General features: G+C 42.4%; 1 protein-coding gene across 2 annotated transcripts in view; it reads right to left on the reverse strand.

The window, feature by feature from the left end:
• rab11fip3 (RAB11 family interacting protein 3 (class II)) overlaps nucleotides 1-13,534 on the reverse strand; it is a 37,851-nt gene extending 24,317 nt beyond the window's left edge. For both annotated transcript variants that reach the window (XM_050059968.1, XM_050059967.1), the window contains exons 1-2: nucleotides 10,690-13,534; nucleotides 1,368-1,461 (exon numbers count right to left, since the gene is read on the reverse strand). In XM_050059968.1, the coding sequence (XP_049915925.1) occupies nucleotides 1,368-1,461; nucleotides 10,690-12,333 (1,738 nt within the window). In that variant the 5' untranslated portion in view covers nucleotides 12,334-13,534. The remainder of the gene's footprint in view (nucleotides 1-1,367; nucleotides 1,462-10,689) is intronic.
• Nucleotides 13,535-13,753: the final 219 nt, after the last annotated feature.

Raw genomic sequence — 13,753 nt, forward strand, 5'->3', positions numbered from 1 at the left:
TGGCGAGATACTTTTTATTTACTCACATACTGGATATCAATCTTGTGCTCACATGTAAATATAATTATGACATAAGGTTGTAACAGTTGTGGCAGTGGCTGCCCATGTACAGTGATCTAGATTAGTTAGAAATGTATTTACTTGGGGTGTCGGTGGCTTAGTGGTGGAGCGGGCGCCTCATATACAAGGCTGTTGCCGCAGCGGCCCGGGTTCGACTCCAACCTGTGGCCCTTTGCTGCATGTCACTCCCCCTCTCTCTCCCCCCCTTTCACGCTTAACTGTCCTATCAATTAAAGGCAAAATGGCCCAAAAAAATATCTTTAAAAAAAAGAAATGTATTTACTTTGTAACATAAAGCTTCAAACTGTTTCAGCATACTTGAATAGCGACATGAATCTTCACTGGGACGTTAAACGCTAAGGAATAAAATACAACACATCTTTGGAGCGTCCATGTTATTTCCACATTATGACTTGAAAGTCATGAACACACGAAAGTGGGAACAATGGCTTCCAAACCCGGAAAATGGCACCATTTGAGGAGCATTTGAACGCAGCATTAATCCATCATGTACACTTCACTAACTGTTATGACCATGGGAAGTAGTTCAGAACTAAAGTCAATTCCAGATTTAGATAAGATTTACTGCTGAGGTAGCCTGGTGACATAACTGTCAAGACAAGCTTATAAATTGTTCGTGTTTTAGGAGTACAGTTTATGAGTCCTTACAACTACAACTTAAGGCAGTTTTTCAAAGCGTATAAAGTGGAACAGGAGGACAGCAAAGTGGATAAAGAAAGACTAACAGCATTTAGAGCCCAGTTACACAGAATTTGGGTCAGTCTTCTGCCTTTCCTTTCAAAATCCCTACCGTCAGCTAAGGGATGGATGTGAACATACTGTGTTGACAACAATATTTGGGCGCCATGGGGGATGCAGAGATGGAGCCAGATGCTGGAGACTAAATGGAGGTGCGAGAATCTGCTGTTGAAGTTTTTATTAACAGCAGAATTAGGTTAACGGCAGGTTAGCCACATGGAGTACTACAGGCAGATAAAATACCAGCATCAGAGCACAGAATATGGATTTCACCATGCATCACAGCTCTTTGATTTGTGATGCAGCCATTATTATGTCCAATAAAAGCTTACTGCATTTATTACGCATGACATAAGCAAGCCATTTTTATGACAGAATATTTTTAGCAGGGAGGTTTCACAGATCATTAAATGTAGAACCCCCAGAGCCTTATACAACGGGCCAAATGAGTCCACAGAAAAGGAACACTGGATAAAGAGCTTCAAGGGAAAACAATTAAAGACATGTATAGCAGGCCTTGAATCTAAAACTTGCATCTCATGACTCACCTCCATTGCTGATTGCAGAGATCCCACGGTGGAAGTCTTCAAAGCTGATCACTCCCAGTCCGCTGGGATCCAAAAACTTGGTCAGATCCTTCACCTGAAAGATAAAAGCAATACAACATTCAGAACTAATTTCATCATGGCAACAGAAGGAAAATCCCTCTCCCATAACCCTGTCATTTGTTCTGCCTAGATGCTTTAAGATTATGTCATAAATTATGTAATGCAAAGTTTTTCCTCACAAGGAGGAAAATGACTGGACTGCTATGTCTGCACACTGACTTCAATGGAAAAAGCACATGCAGAAGAACAAGCCAGTATTTGAGCCAAACATGAAACTCATAAGCATCATTTCTGCAGTTCACTTCACTAACATGACAGTTTTACTGCAGAACGACGTGAACTCCAAAGATTTTGATTACAGGAGCAAAAAAAGACCAATAAAAAAACAACTTCTGACCTCCTGAAGAAAATCAGCTTTTGCAGACGTCAAGTGTTGCTGACTTTATTGGATTCAGGGCAATAGTGAGTTCACCAGGATTTTAAAGTGTGCAAAGGGTACAGTCTTTATTCCTTTTGCATGTGACGTGAAAAATAAAAATGCTTTACAACTGCAGATAGTGTTTTCGCCACACGGACCACGGTCATAAAAATGGTTTGTATTCTTACATTAGGTGTTACATTAATCTGACATTCTGAATACACATTTGTTAAATGCATGCATGTACATAATGTGCAGCAAAATAGCCGTTTGTGCAAAAAAACTTTGCTGCTCTCAGCTGTTAGATGGGTTACGTAAGTGCACCTACATACTGTATATTCCTACAGTCAGTAACCTGGCAACAGGGGGATGTGCGCTTCAGTAACTACAGGACCTCACAGCATAAAAAAACACCACCACTTCTCGGATCAACAGTCGTTTCTAGATTGAAAATCGAATCTTAGCGTATGTGAAATTAAATCTAATCCCATCGGAGCCTTCACCTGCACAAATTCCTTAGCACATTGCCCCAGTTAATGCTCACTATTCAGTTACATGGCTACCAAAGACCTGACCTGGCAACTACATATGCGCCTGTATCTGCAGAACTATTGGCGGCACCGAGCAACCAAATAGTAGACAAATGTCATCCATCCAAAAAAATTACGCTAACCCATTATTACGGTATAATTTAAGGCGTGTATCACTGACAAAATTAGCTGGGAAGGAGCCTGAGAGTATGCTGGGGCGAGGTTTCTGTGGTTTCAGCTCACTTATTCCTCAACAAAGTGAGCTCACGATGTGAACACGGTCATTTCACCAAGCCTCGCATTCTGTGTGCGGCCTCTCTCTCTCCGGCACTTTTTTCATATCGGTTACACATAAAAACAAGCTGATCTGCTTAGCAACGCTGAGCTGTGACTCAGGAGGCTGAGAAGGCTGAAACTCCTAATAAACTGACTCCCGACAACCCCCGTGGCTTATGATCTAGGTTTGGTGAATTAAGCCCAGCTGTACTCGGGGAGAGGAGGGGAGCGACTGATCTGAGTGGTGGTTAACACTGCAATGTTAAGTTTAGCATCTAACTTCTATCTCTGCTATGCTAACCCTTTTCATACTGTAGATTCGCAACAGAAACGGGGTCTTTAAAAGGCTGAACTGGGGAAAAGAAACTCATGGCCGAGGTCAGAGTCAGGCGAGTGAATAAATCTTTCCGTTTCACAATGGCTCACAGAAAACTATTTTGTTCCATGAAGCTATTCAGAAACACCTCTGCTGGGTGAGGTGAGAAAACTGAGGTGTGATAGGGGGATTTAACTGAGTGTCTGTGGTCCTCATGACATTTTTACATAACTGTTAGAATAAGCAGTGAACTGTTATTCATTATTGCATCTGCAGTAAGAGAATCGGGCAGTGTGCTATAATAACATATGACTGGGGAACCGCTGTGACAGCCAAGGCAACCAGACCAGTGTAAACCTACTATAATATGGAAGCAATCCATGGCCTATATCAGAGTTGTTAAGCCTGTACTGTACAGCAGTGCCAGGCCCCTCAGGTCTTGTGAGCAGAGCCTGTTGGCTATTTCTAGGTCTAACCTAAAAACTAGAGGTGAATGTGATTTCAGTTCGGTTGTATTTGGCCCCAGGACCCAGGACAGGCCTCTCCATAGCTGGTAAACTGGCCCCATGCATGCTTCCTTTTATGTATTTTCATGCACATTTTGAAGTATCACATTATAAAAGCTGTATGGAAATGGTAAAATCGACACAACAAAAAAGTTTTCATGCTCGCTTGGTTCAGTTTTGTGCTGTTTTGAAAAAGATGATGCACAAAAAGGGACATGGAAACCCCTTTGCAGAATGTGTTCTAGCATCTGTCTGCATCTTCCCATATAATCCCATAATGCTGTAACTTGTCTTCGTCTCTGGACAGCATGAAACATGCCCAATACTAGCTATTGTGAAAGAACAATCAAAACTTGCCTTATTAAAACAAATTCCTTATGACCTCTCTCCATTTTTTTTTTCCTAGTCTCTGGATGGATGGCGAAGGCGACTTGTTTCTAGATCACTACCTCTACTTCTTATACTCTTCCTACTGTCAGATTACAGACATTCGTAGTGTAGCCTATATGCTAACTTCTGACGAAACTACGCTTTGCGTATCCCAGTTTATTCGCTTCAAACCAGTTGATGGAAACACGCATAATTCACATTCAATTTTAGTGCATGGGGTCTACACTGACTGCCAGAGGCCTGTACTACGAAGCCAGTTCAGCTTACCCAGGTATTCTTTTCGTTATCTGGCTTGACTAACCCTACCATTGGCCGTCTTGATAACTGGCACTACAAAGCTGGTTACCAGCTAGTTAAGTCAACTCTGGGTTTTCCTATCCAGCCACGAACGTGTTAATGTGGAAGAGGCGGCAGTGTTAATTACGAGTGACATCATCAGAACCATGAATGAAGTAGGTTATTTCATACGATAAGAGATGAGCTATCACTAGAACAGAATAGAGTACATACACTACTTTTTTTTTTACCTGAGACTCCGGACTTTTGTCCATGGATACATTTTTCTTCAGTGATCTGATTGGTTAGAGGTCGGGTTGTTGACAGGTTGTGATTCGATACTAACTGTTCAGCATAAATTGCTACAATGATTTATCCCGGTTAAAAGAGAACCAGCTTTGGGGCGCTGGTGGCTTAGTGGTAGAGCAGGCGCCCCATGTACAAGGCTGTTGCCACAGTGGCAGTGGTAGAGCAGGCGCCCCATGTACAAGGCTGTTGCCACAGTGGCCTGGGTTCGACTCCAGCCTGTGGCCCTTCGCTGCATGTCACTCCCTCTCTCTCTCCCCCCTTCATGCTTGTCTGTCCTATACATTAAAGGCTAAAAAGCCCTAAAAAATATCTTAAAAAAAAAAAAAAAAAAAGAGAACCAGCTTCGTAGTACCGAAAAACCCAGAGTTAACCCTGAAGTTACCTCGCTAACTCTAAATCCTGCTTTGCAGTACAAGCCGCAGTGTGTTTAAAAATTGGTTTGACAACTGAATGGACATACGACTACTGTGCACTGGATTATAAATTTATGTTCTCATCCTTGTTTTGATTGTTACCATGTACTCTGTAGTCCTGCTGACTACCTCTATTGTTTTCTTTCATAGATCTTGCAACTTGCTATGTAACTGCAGAGTTTACTGGCATGAAGGTTATTCAAGCTAAAACCCTCTTTAAAATAATACCTTTAAACTTTTTTATAATGGAACTTTCTGTAAGTATTTGGCTGAATGTGTATTTCTAATTTGTTCGTATGTCTTTTTTGCCATTTGATGCTCAATTTAAAAAAGCAGCCTTTGTTTTGTTTTGTTTTGTTTTATCAATGATGCTGTATCATGTACTGTATTATGTAATAATTTGCATCATTACACCTAACAAGCATAGGTGGCCTCTGGCGAGAGTGGTGAGGCAGATAAAAACTAAACTCAAAGGCAACTCTGTCTGCTTAGCAGAGCAATGAAGGCACTGTGGTTTTTCTGTTTCCTCTATTTGTGTCTAATCAGTGCCGGGGCACGCCTGACCGCCTCCACACAGACCGCTGTTGTGCATAACCCCATGCAGAAGAATACCCTTTGGTGAGAGTCTTTCCTGGAGGGGATTTCACAATAGTTTCTAAACAAAACTCTGATACTCATGATTATAGGCCAAGTGCGATGGCTAAAGATGATGAAAGAAAAAGCAGAATCATCGTAGGGTATAAAATATTAACACATACACACAAGAGTGAACTCAAGAGAGGGGATGTTTCAGGGCATGGGACATTCCATTGTGGATTAGAGGGGCAGTACATAAAAGCAGCGGGTGAGGGGCGGGACGCTGGCCAAAGTGGGGTTGGGAGTGTCGACTGACAGGAGACATGACCACAATGCAGTTCGGAGTGGCTTTTGTGCAGAATTAGGGTCAAAACCAGTGAGTGAAACCAGTGAGTGGTGGCTAGGGAGATCTTTTCAATAAGTGAACTCTCAGATTTGGCACATGCCTGCTGGACATCTCACATTTGAGGACAATTTTTTGCCTGTGATCGATAAGAGACGATATCAGCAAATACTCTTACTGTCTCTTTCTTGGCTGCTCACTATTATCTGCCAGGCGCTAGGCTGCTGGCACTGAATGTTTAGGTGGGAGGTCCGCTTGGACACAGTCATGCCTTGGGAGTTTCAAAATAAAGGCGTATGATGATGACAATATGACGATATGCATCAATGTTTCCACTGTGCATCATTGGATTGATCCAGATCAATGTATCGTCATGTTTGCTGTTGAAATACATGTAAAAGCTGATTCACAATAGACTATATGCTCATATTCAACCCACACACAATGCAGTACGTGTAGGGTCACTATCACATCCTGGAAGAACTCTGGGGAAAACATTTGCATGCTTGGCATACAAGCACCAGCCGAACGCGCATGCAAATACCTCATGAATACCTTCCTGCTGTGTCTGACAGGTTGCTGGGATATTTGCAAAGTGGTACATAACAATACACGCAAGGCCCGCTCCTAGCCCTCAGCTAAACCATGACGATATAAATACTAAATCGTACTGAAGAATGCCTGCTGTGTATGGGCTCGCCGGAAAACAGAATTATCTGTGAAGCTTGTGGAAGTAATAAGAAAATAACAGCTAAACCAAACATTGTTTATCATGCCGAGAAATAATTCCTGTGACATCCTGAGTGTAGCTCTCGACACCACTTCTTGGCTCACATCCCGACTGGCAATTTAAACTTCTATTGTTGAACGTGTTATTCATTGAGGTGCTTATAAATTAGTATGACCTGCCCTGTGGCTTTCTCAACCACTGCTAAAATACTTGTTTCACCGTTGTGGTCCACGGTACAGCTTCACTAATCTGAGCCACTCAGGCATGGAAGTTATTCAAACCACTTTTATCTACAGATGACTGAAATACAAGGACATATCAGGGCAAAGCTTATTCAAATATGAAAAGCACACATGTATTGAGAACTGATATGAGAGGAAAGAACCATTTGCCACCTTAGCAAAGACACAATCAGCACTGTGACTTCAGCGGCATGTCGGCCTTGTTAGATCAAACCTGACTTTCCCACTGGTCCTTGACTTCAGCTAATGAAAGCAAATCCTCTAAAAGGTTACATGCATTATATAACATTCCACAAATTCTGAAGATAAGTCAGTCTGCTGCATGCTTACTTATTGTAAATGAAAAAGGCAAACATGCCAAAGCCTCTGTCTCTCTCTCTCCAATCACAAACGCGGGAGAAATCTGAGAGGAGTTTGCTGGGCACAAATTAGCTCTTGCAAACCCGATATCTGATAGGGATACACAAAGAGAGAAGCACAAGTAATCAATCTGCACAATCTGGTTAGCAGTCCAAGGAAAACCTTTACGAAACAATGATCCAAAGGAAAGTGCTGGAATCTAGATAGCTGGGAAGTGGAGCGGGAGAACTCCACCAGAAACCAAACAGAGTGGAATAACAGTGAAACGGACCACACCTTTGAAATAAAATCAACTCCTAAGTGTCATGTAAATGTTTCACCTTTAGCACTGCCTAACAAAACAACAGGTGGGATCTATTTACATTAAACTAACATGACAAAACATCCATTCCTCTGTCCCTCAAAACAAGGTCATGGGCAGTACGTGGTTTGGCACCCAAACCATGGAGTCCCTCTGACTCAGGAAAATACATTTTACTCTTAATCCTTCAAAATTCCCTGCCTGGGGAGCCACAGATACCTACGGCTAGACATGGGACAGATCAGGGGCAATAGAGGCGCTTTGAACTGGGAGAGAAGGGATTAACAAGCATTAGTGAGCCAGAGTCACACTCTGTGTGTATGGAGTACCAACAAGTTCACATCCTCACTCAAAGGCCTTGATCAGAGTTCGCCAAAAAGAGTTGAAATTAAGATAGCATGGGACGATATCATAATTCCATGATTTCCTTGTTAAGAAACAAATATTTTTATTACCTCATAGGACACATCTTTTTTTTAGTGAACATCCTTTTTAGTGAAAAACAACCTAAAAAAGCCAGGCTCTTCAGCTATTTGAAACAGCATCCTACCTTTTGATATGAATTATGCCAACGCTTTATTTAAATCTTTCGCATTTGTTACAGTTGGTGTGTAAGTTTATGTGTATGTTTATTTTATTTAGAAAGGGACAGTGCATATTAATGAACATGATCACTTAAGTCACGTAAATGTGCCAGATTAAGCCATGCAGGGTTGGTGGTGTGAGTGTATATAAGAAAAAGACAAAATAAAAACACATAAGCACAGATAAAAAACAGATTGATGGCATGTCCATAGAAGGGCACATGAGCACAGAGCAGGCACAGCAGACAAAAGCACCAGCAACAAGGTACATACTGTAGGCAAAACAACAAGACATAAGCACTGTTACTAAAACAATGACCTAACCATATAACCAAAAAATTTAAGAATGTACTATACAAAAGTACAGCATAGACCAAAGCACATAGCCACAAACAAACACACACGAGAGCACAAAACAAAGCACATAAGCAAGGACAACAGCACACAAACACAATTAGCAAGACAGTGACATCGCCATAACACCAAAGCACAGTAACCCTTTGAAACCTGAGAAAACTGTCTTGAATTCTGTCAAAAACATGGGAAGAAGACAATGAGCAACATGAGAAGACATTATTAAAAAGAACAAGAAAATTACCTAAAAAAGAGCAAAAAAACCCCAAACAAACAAGAAAATTACCTAAAAAAAATTGCAAAAAAGTACAAGAAAATTACCAGAAAATTAGCAAAAAATTAAAAAGTCCAAAAAACCCTAAACTAAAAATTTGCAAAAAAAAGTTGGACCTTTTTTCCTAGCTTATTTCTAATTATTGTTATTATCAATATTTATGCAATTTCTATGTTCTAAATCTTCTGTTTTCTTGCAATTTGTAGGACGTTTCTTGCAAAGTTGCTTATTACCTTTTTTTCTCCATGTTTCTGAAGAAAATCAAGCTGATCTGCTCAGGGTTCGAAGGTTTAAACACTTTTGAATGACGTTTGAAAGCAGCCTAAGAAAAGTGATGTCGATCCAGGTTTGAAAGGGTTAAGGAAAACGTACTACACAAAAGCACATAAGCCCCAACATATGGTAATGAAATGAGGACTTATCCACTAATTCAGATCATGACAACATGTTTGATTGTCCAGTAACCACCATTTTATTGATTTAGAAAAACTACTGTAGTTTACTAAAATACTACTAAATAAACTACATTTACAATGAAGTTTAACAAAGTGCCTACTGTTATACAATTACATTAAATAAAGTACTGGTATAATGACATACTGTTACAGTAATAAAGTTAAAGGAAATATTGTTATAATAAAGCCCCACTTAAACCACTACTGCAGTGCCATAAGTGTGAGGATTTATTCACTGTGAGCCAGAAACAAGCTAACAGCTCTCCAGTGATATTGCCAACCCCCATCATCTCATCCCTACTCTAAATTAAAAATGTTGCCTGATTCAACCCCATATCTAAAATTAACATTTTAAAACAAAAAGGAACACGTTTTAAAATGGATTACATACACTGCAAGTGACACTAGATTATTCTTACTGCTTCATGACAACACTGAGACAAATACATGAGCTGAAACAGATACCTCCTACATGCTCATCAGGGCACACTGTACAGTTGCGTATTTATTTCTGCTACCGGTTAGGTTACCTCACCGTTTGCATCCACCCCTTTTTTACTGTTATTTGCAAATGGTGTGATCATTTGCTGCAGCTCAGTCTGATTTGTCAACATTTAGACAGGCACACAGAGAAGCACGTCTGACAGGAAAAGAAACTGACGTCATTTTTACTCCTAAGCCCGTGAGCTCAAATACACACTCTGAGCTTAACTTGGGGTTGAAAACGAGACTAACACCTGAGCCTACTGTGCTCAAAGGATCTGGGTAATAGTTAAGTCAATAACTTTACACAGGGGAAAAAGCAATGACGGATTACAATGGGCTGATAAGAAACAAATAGGGTCTCTCTTAGGAGTTGTCCCTTGTCTCCTGACTTGCAAGGAACTACTTTCACAAAAAGGACCATAAACAACTAATGGGTGGGGGTCATGGGTGGAGTGAGGCATATCAGCCATCCCAAAAGAGATAATCCCCAAACCACAGGATATGCAAATGAGCCCATGAGCGTTTTTGTCATTTGACATATGGAGGAGTGCCGGGCCGCAGAGAAATTCATTACAGCCAATATGCTTGACAGACTTATCTGGATGATAACCCAAATCCTGGCTCTTGAACACGCACCAAATGCAGGCGACAAACTAATCCAGGCATGGTTTTAATATTCCGTGGTATTAGCCAAATCTATTACACCGAACGTTAGGAGCTGCTGTGTAGGAAAAACACCAGCACCACAGCGGGGGTCGTGTTACCTCTGCCTCATTGTATGTCAGAGCAGCGTACACATGATGCAGCTCAGTGAAACATTTAAACTCATAATCAGGGACCAGTTTAAGAAACCTATATAGACTGAACTACATTTACTCACTTTACAAATGGTGAGTTTGAAATAGATTTAGATAGCAAAGCGTCATCAGCCAGATGGATTTCAGTCGATTGAATTACGCAGGCTTTTTGCAGGAAGCTCTCTGAGGTTCAGCAGAAAATCAATAATAAATCATTTATGCATATGGAGCTTTATATGGTTTTACACAGAAATTCACTCAGCATGCATTGCCTAGCAGCTGCAAGCTCGAAACTAGGACGTGAACAGAAGAATAAGGCATCTCACCTGATCGGCCCCATAGGCAGCAGCAAACTCCATAAACTCCTCAATGCGAACGAAGCCATCTCCATCTTGGTCTAAAGCATCGAATACAGCTTTCAACGGGGAGACATCTTCCTCCCTCGTATTTACAGCTGAGACCATTGGCAGTGAGTCATCTACCACCATCTTAGACAGGGAAATTGTCTCAACAGTTTGCTCACTAGTCCATCCGGCCTCGGGAGGAGAAGTGTCTAAGTCCTGAACTGAAAAATCAAAAGAGGCAGCTTCATGACAATCTGATCCTTCCAGCTGGTTACTGTCCGTCAACTTTTCCTCTTCCCTCTGTTCAGTTGTGGGATCGGGAACACTTTCATTCTGTAAATCCTCCTGAGGTTTCAAGTCCCAAGTGTCCTCATCGTGGACCTCGTCAGCAGTCAAGCACAGATCCAAAGCCATTGCCTCATCCCCCTGATTTTTGGCTTCAGAACAAATATTGTCTTCCATCAAATCTTTAGACTCATTTTGCCCAGAGCTACTCTCGCTGGTGAAATCACCCTGGATGCAGGCATCTTCCGCCACAGGCACTGTCAGTGATGAAGCTTCAGCTGACAAACCCAAAGCGAGTGAGTCATTCTCACCTTGTTGCTCTGAAGTCACATTTCTAATTACAGCAGCTCCCGCGTGTTCCACCTCCGACTCCTCTGTTGATAAATCTAATGGTGCACCTGTGCAGATAAGAGAGGGAGGACTGGCAGGGCACAGGCTCAGACTGCTGTCGAAATCCGGAACCTCTAAATCCAACAAAGGCACAGATCCTTCGAAACACTCCAGTGGCGTGTTGACGTGATTATGCGGGAGACAGCTCTCAGGTAAACCTTGCAGGGTAGTGCTCCAAGTAACAGGCAGATCGGTCACTTGATCAGGGAAAAAGCCTTTGTCTCCAGTTTCAGGTGACAAAGTCTCTCCGCTCTGTGAGGGAGGAAGACCTGCCTGCGTCTCTTGAAACAGGTCTACCAGCTCCTCACTAGCACCCTGTGGGTTCACCTCACCTGAGGACTCCAGGGGTTGATCTGAGAGGAGATCTACCAATAAAAATGGATCTGCCCTGTCGGTCTCTGGATTCTTTTCGGATATCTTTGATGGAGAGACCGGTGCGCTGATGCTTATTAGCTCAGCCTGACTACTGAGGGCATCTGTGCTCTCAAGCTGGGCCTCCTGAGTCAGACTCAGATCCTCATGGGCAGGGTTTTTCCCAACCACATCAGTGAAGTTGGAAGAAAACAGCCACGACAAAGTGCAGTCACTCAGTTCATCAGGTCCTTCAGTTTTTTCTATGAAGGACAACTCCTCTATATGAGTACCATGGAGAGAAGCTTTGGAAATACTACACTGATTTCCTTCAAACTGCAAATCTCCACAAGAAAAACCAGTGATATTGATGAGGTTGTCCAACTCCACTGGCTCGTCCTGGTATATAATTTCTTCATCGTTTTGCTGGGATGTTTCACACTGGTCGCCTTTTCTGAAATCCAAACCTGTCTGGTCACCCTTATTTTGACAGAGCACACCTTCATTGTCTGAATCCAGATTGTGAAACCCGAGAGGAAATGGCTGGTCTGTCTCCCACTGTGTGTGCCCCAAAGGGCCAGACACAACTGTCGGCTCCATTTATACTGGCTGCTCCACTTTACTCACTTCAGAAAGCTGCTGTATTATCTCACTGCTGTCCAGTTCTTCAGCTTTAATGCCATGTTTTTAAATGGCTACACACATCTCCGGTGGCATCTTAAAATGAATGTGTGGATGTCCCACAAGCATTGACATGTAAAAGCTGCAGGCAGGTGTTGTGACTGTTTAATTTAAGTATAAAGTAGACTAGCAGGGGTAGTTTCAGTAAGGTAGGTTGGTTTAGAAACGATGTCAGTGTTGCCTAAATTAAAAATTCACCCTACTTTCATAGCCGTGTTGATATTAATGTGTGTTGACCTACTGTGTGCCTCTCTGTCATGGCAGGTCCGCTCCTGGTTGGTGCCAAATGTTTCAGCTTCAGCACATCCAACGTCAACATGCTTCACCTCAGAGTCAGATATTAACAGACAAAAACGGTCGACAGCATCTCAGCTCGAGAGCCAGCTTTAAATAACACAAATTAACGCGTTAAGTCCCCGGTGTTTGTCAACATTAGCTTTCTTAGCCGCTTATCCAATCTTATCCATCGCAAGCTAATTTGCGGAAGAGGCGAAAGTGCAGCGAGGAAACAGAGTGACCAGTGTTGTCGACACCTAAATTAACCCCGAGCTGTCATGTTAAATATCTCATTGCGAGGCGGTTTCACTAAACAAAACGCCGACAAACCTTCCAGTGAATTTATGCTAGCAACTAACGTTAACTCCTCCTTCGAGCATCCCACTTCTTCCGTGCCATTGGCCGGAGGAGCTGCTAACTGACTAGCTAGCGAAATTAGCCTATTAGCGAGCTAACACCAGACCGTCCAGCTTCTTCGTCTCCCGATAAAATTAAACAAAATGGTAGCGTCGATATCCTACTGTTGAGGAGGTAACCACGAAAAGTGTCGCCTCTGTGATAGTCCGAGATTATGTCTTCATTTCGTTGCCGTTTTCCAGCGCCAATCCACCTGTGTCAGTGACAAGACAGGCCAGACGAGTGACGAGACGAAACCGTTATTTCCTCGTCAAATCCCTCTGATGATCCTCGCCTCACAAATCACATCCGTCACAGCGTCCCGCGTCGAAGCCGAGAACGAAACAAAAGGGGTGTAAAAATATGATTAAAAAGCTCCATCGTTTGGCAGCCAGTCCACCGATGTTGATCACAGACACCGAAAGCTCTCGCATCAGCATCAGCAGTGTCCCATCCTCCGCCTCCTCCTCCTCCTCCTCCTCCAGCCGCATACACACCACTGACGTTTCACGCAAGCGTACAAAACACCCCGCAGTATCACTGGTTTCATAGCAGCAGATATGAAATGGGACCTTATGGTTTGTGTAGCACATGTATTATATTCAAAAGGTTGCCCTTGCACATGTTAACATACATGTTACACAAGCATCCCTTCACACAGAGGTTA

This window comes from Epinephelus moara, chromosome 13, assembly GCF_006386435.1.
Source record: "Epinephelus moara isolate mb chromosome 13, YSFRI_EMoa_1.0, whole genome shotgun sequence".
Classification (NCBI taxonomy): domain Eukaryota; kingdom Metazoa; phylum Chordata; class Actinopteri; order Perciformes; family Serranidae; genus Epinephelus; species Epinephelus moara.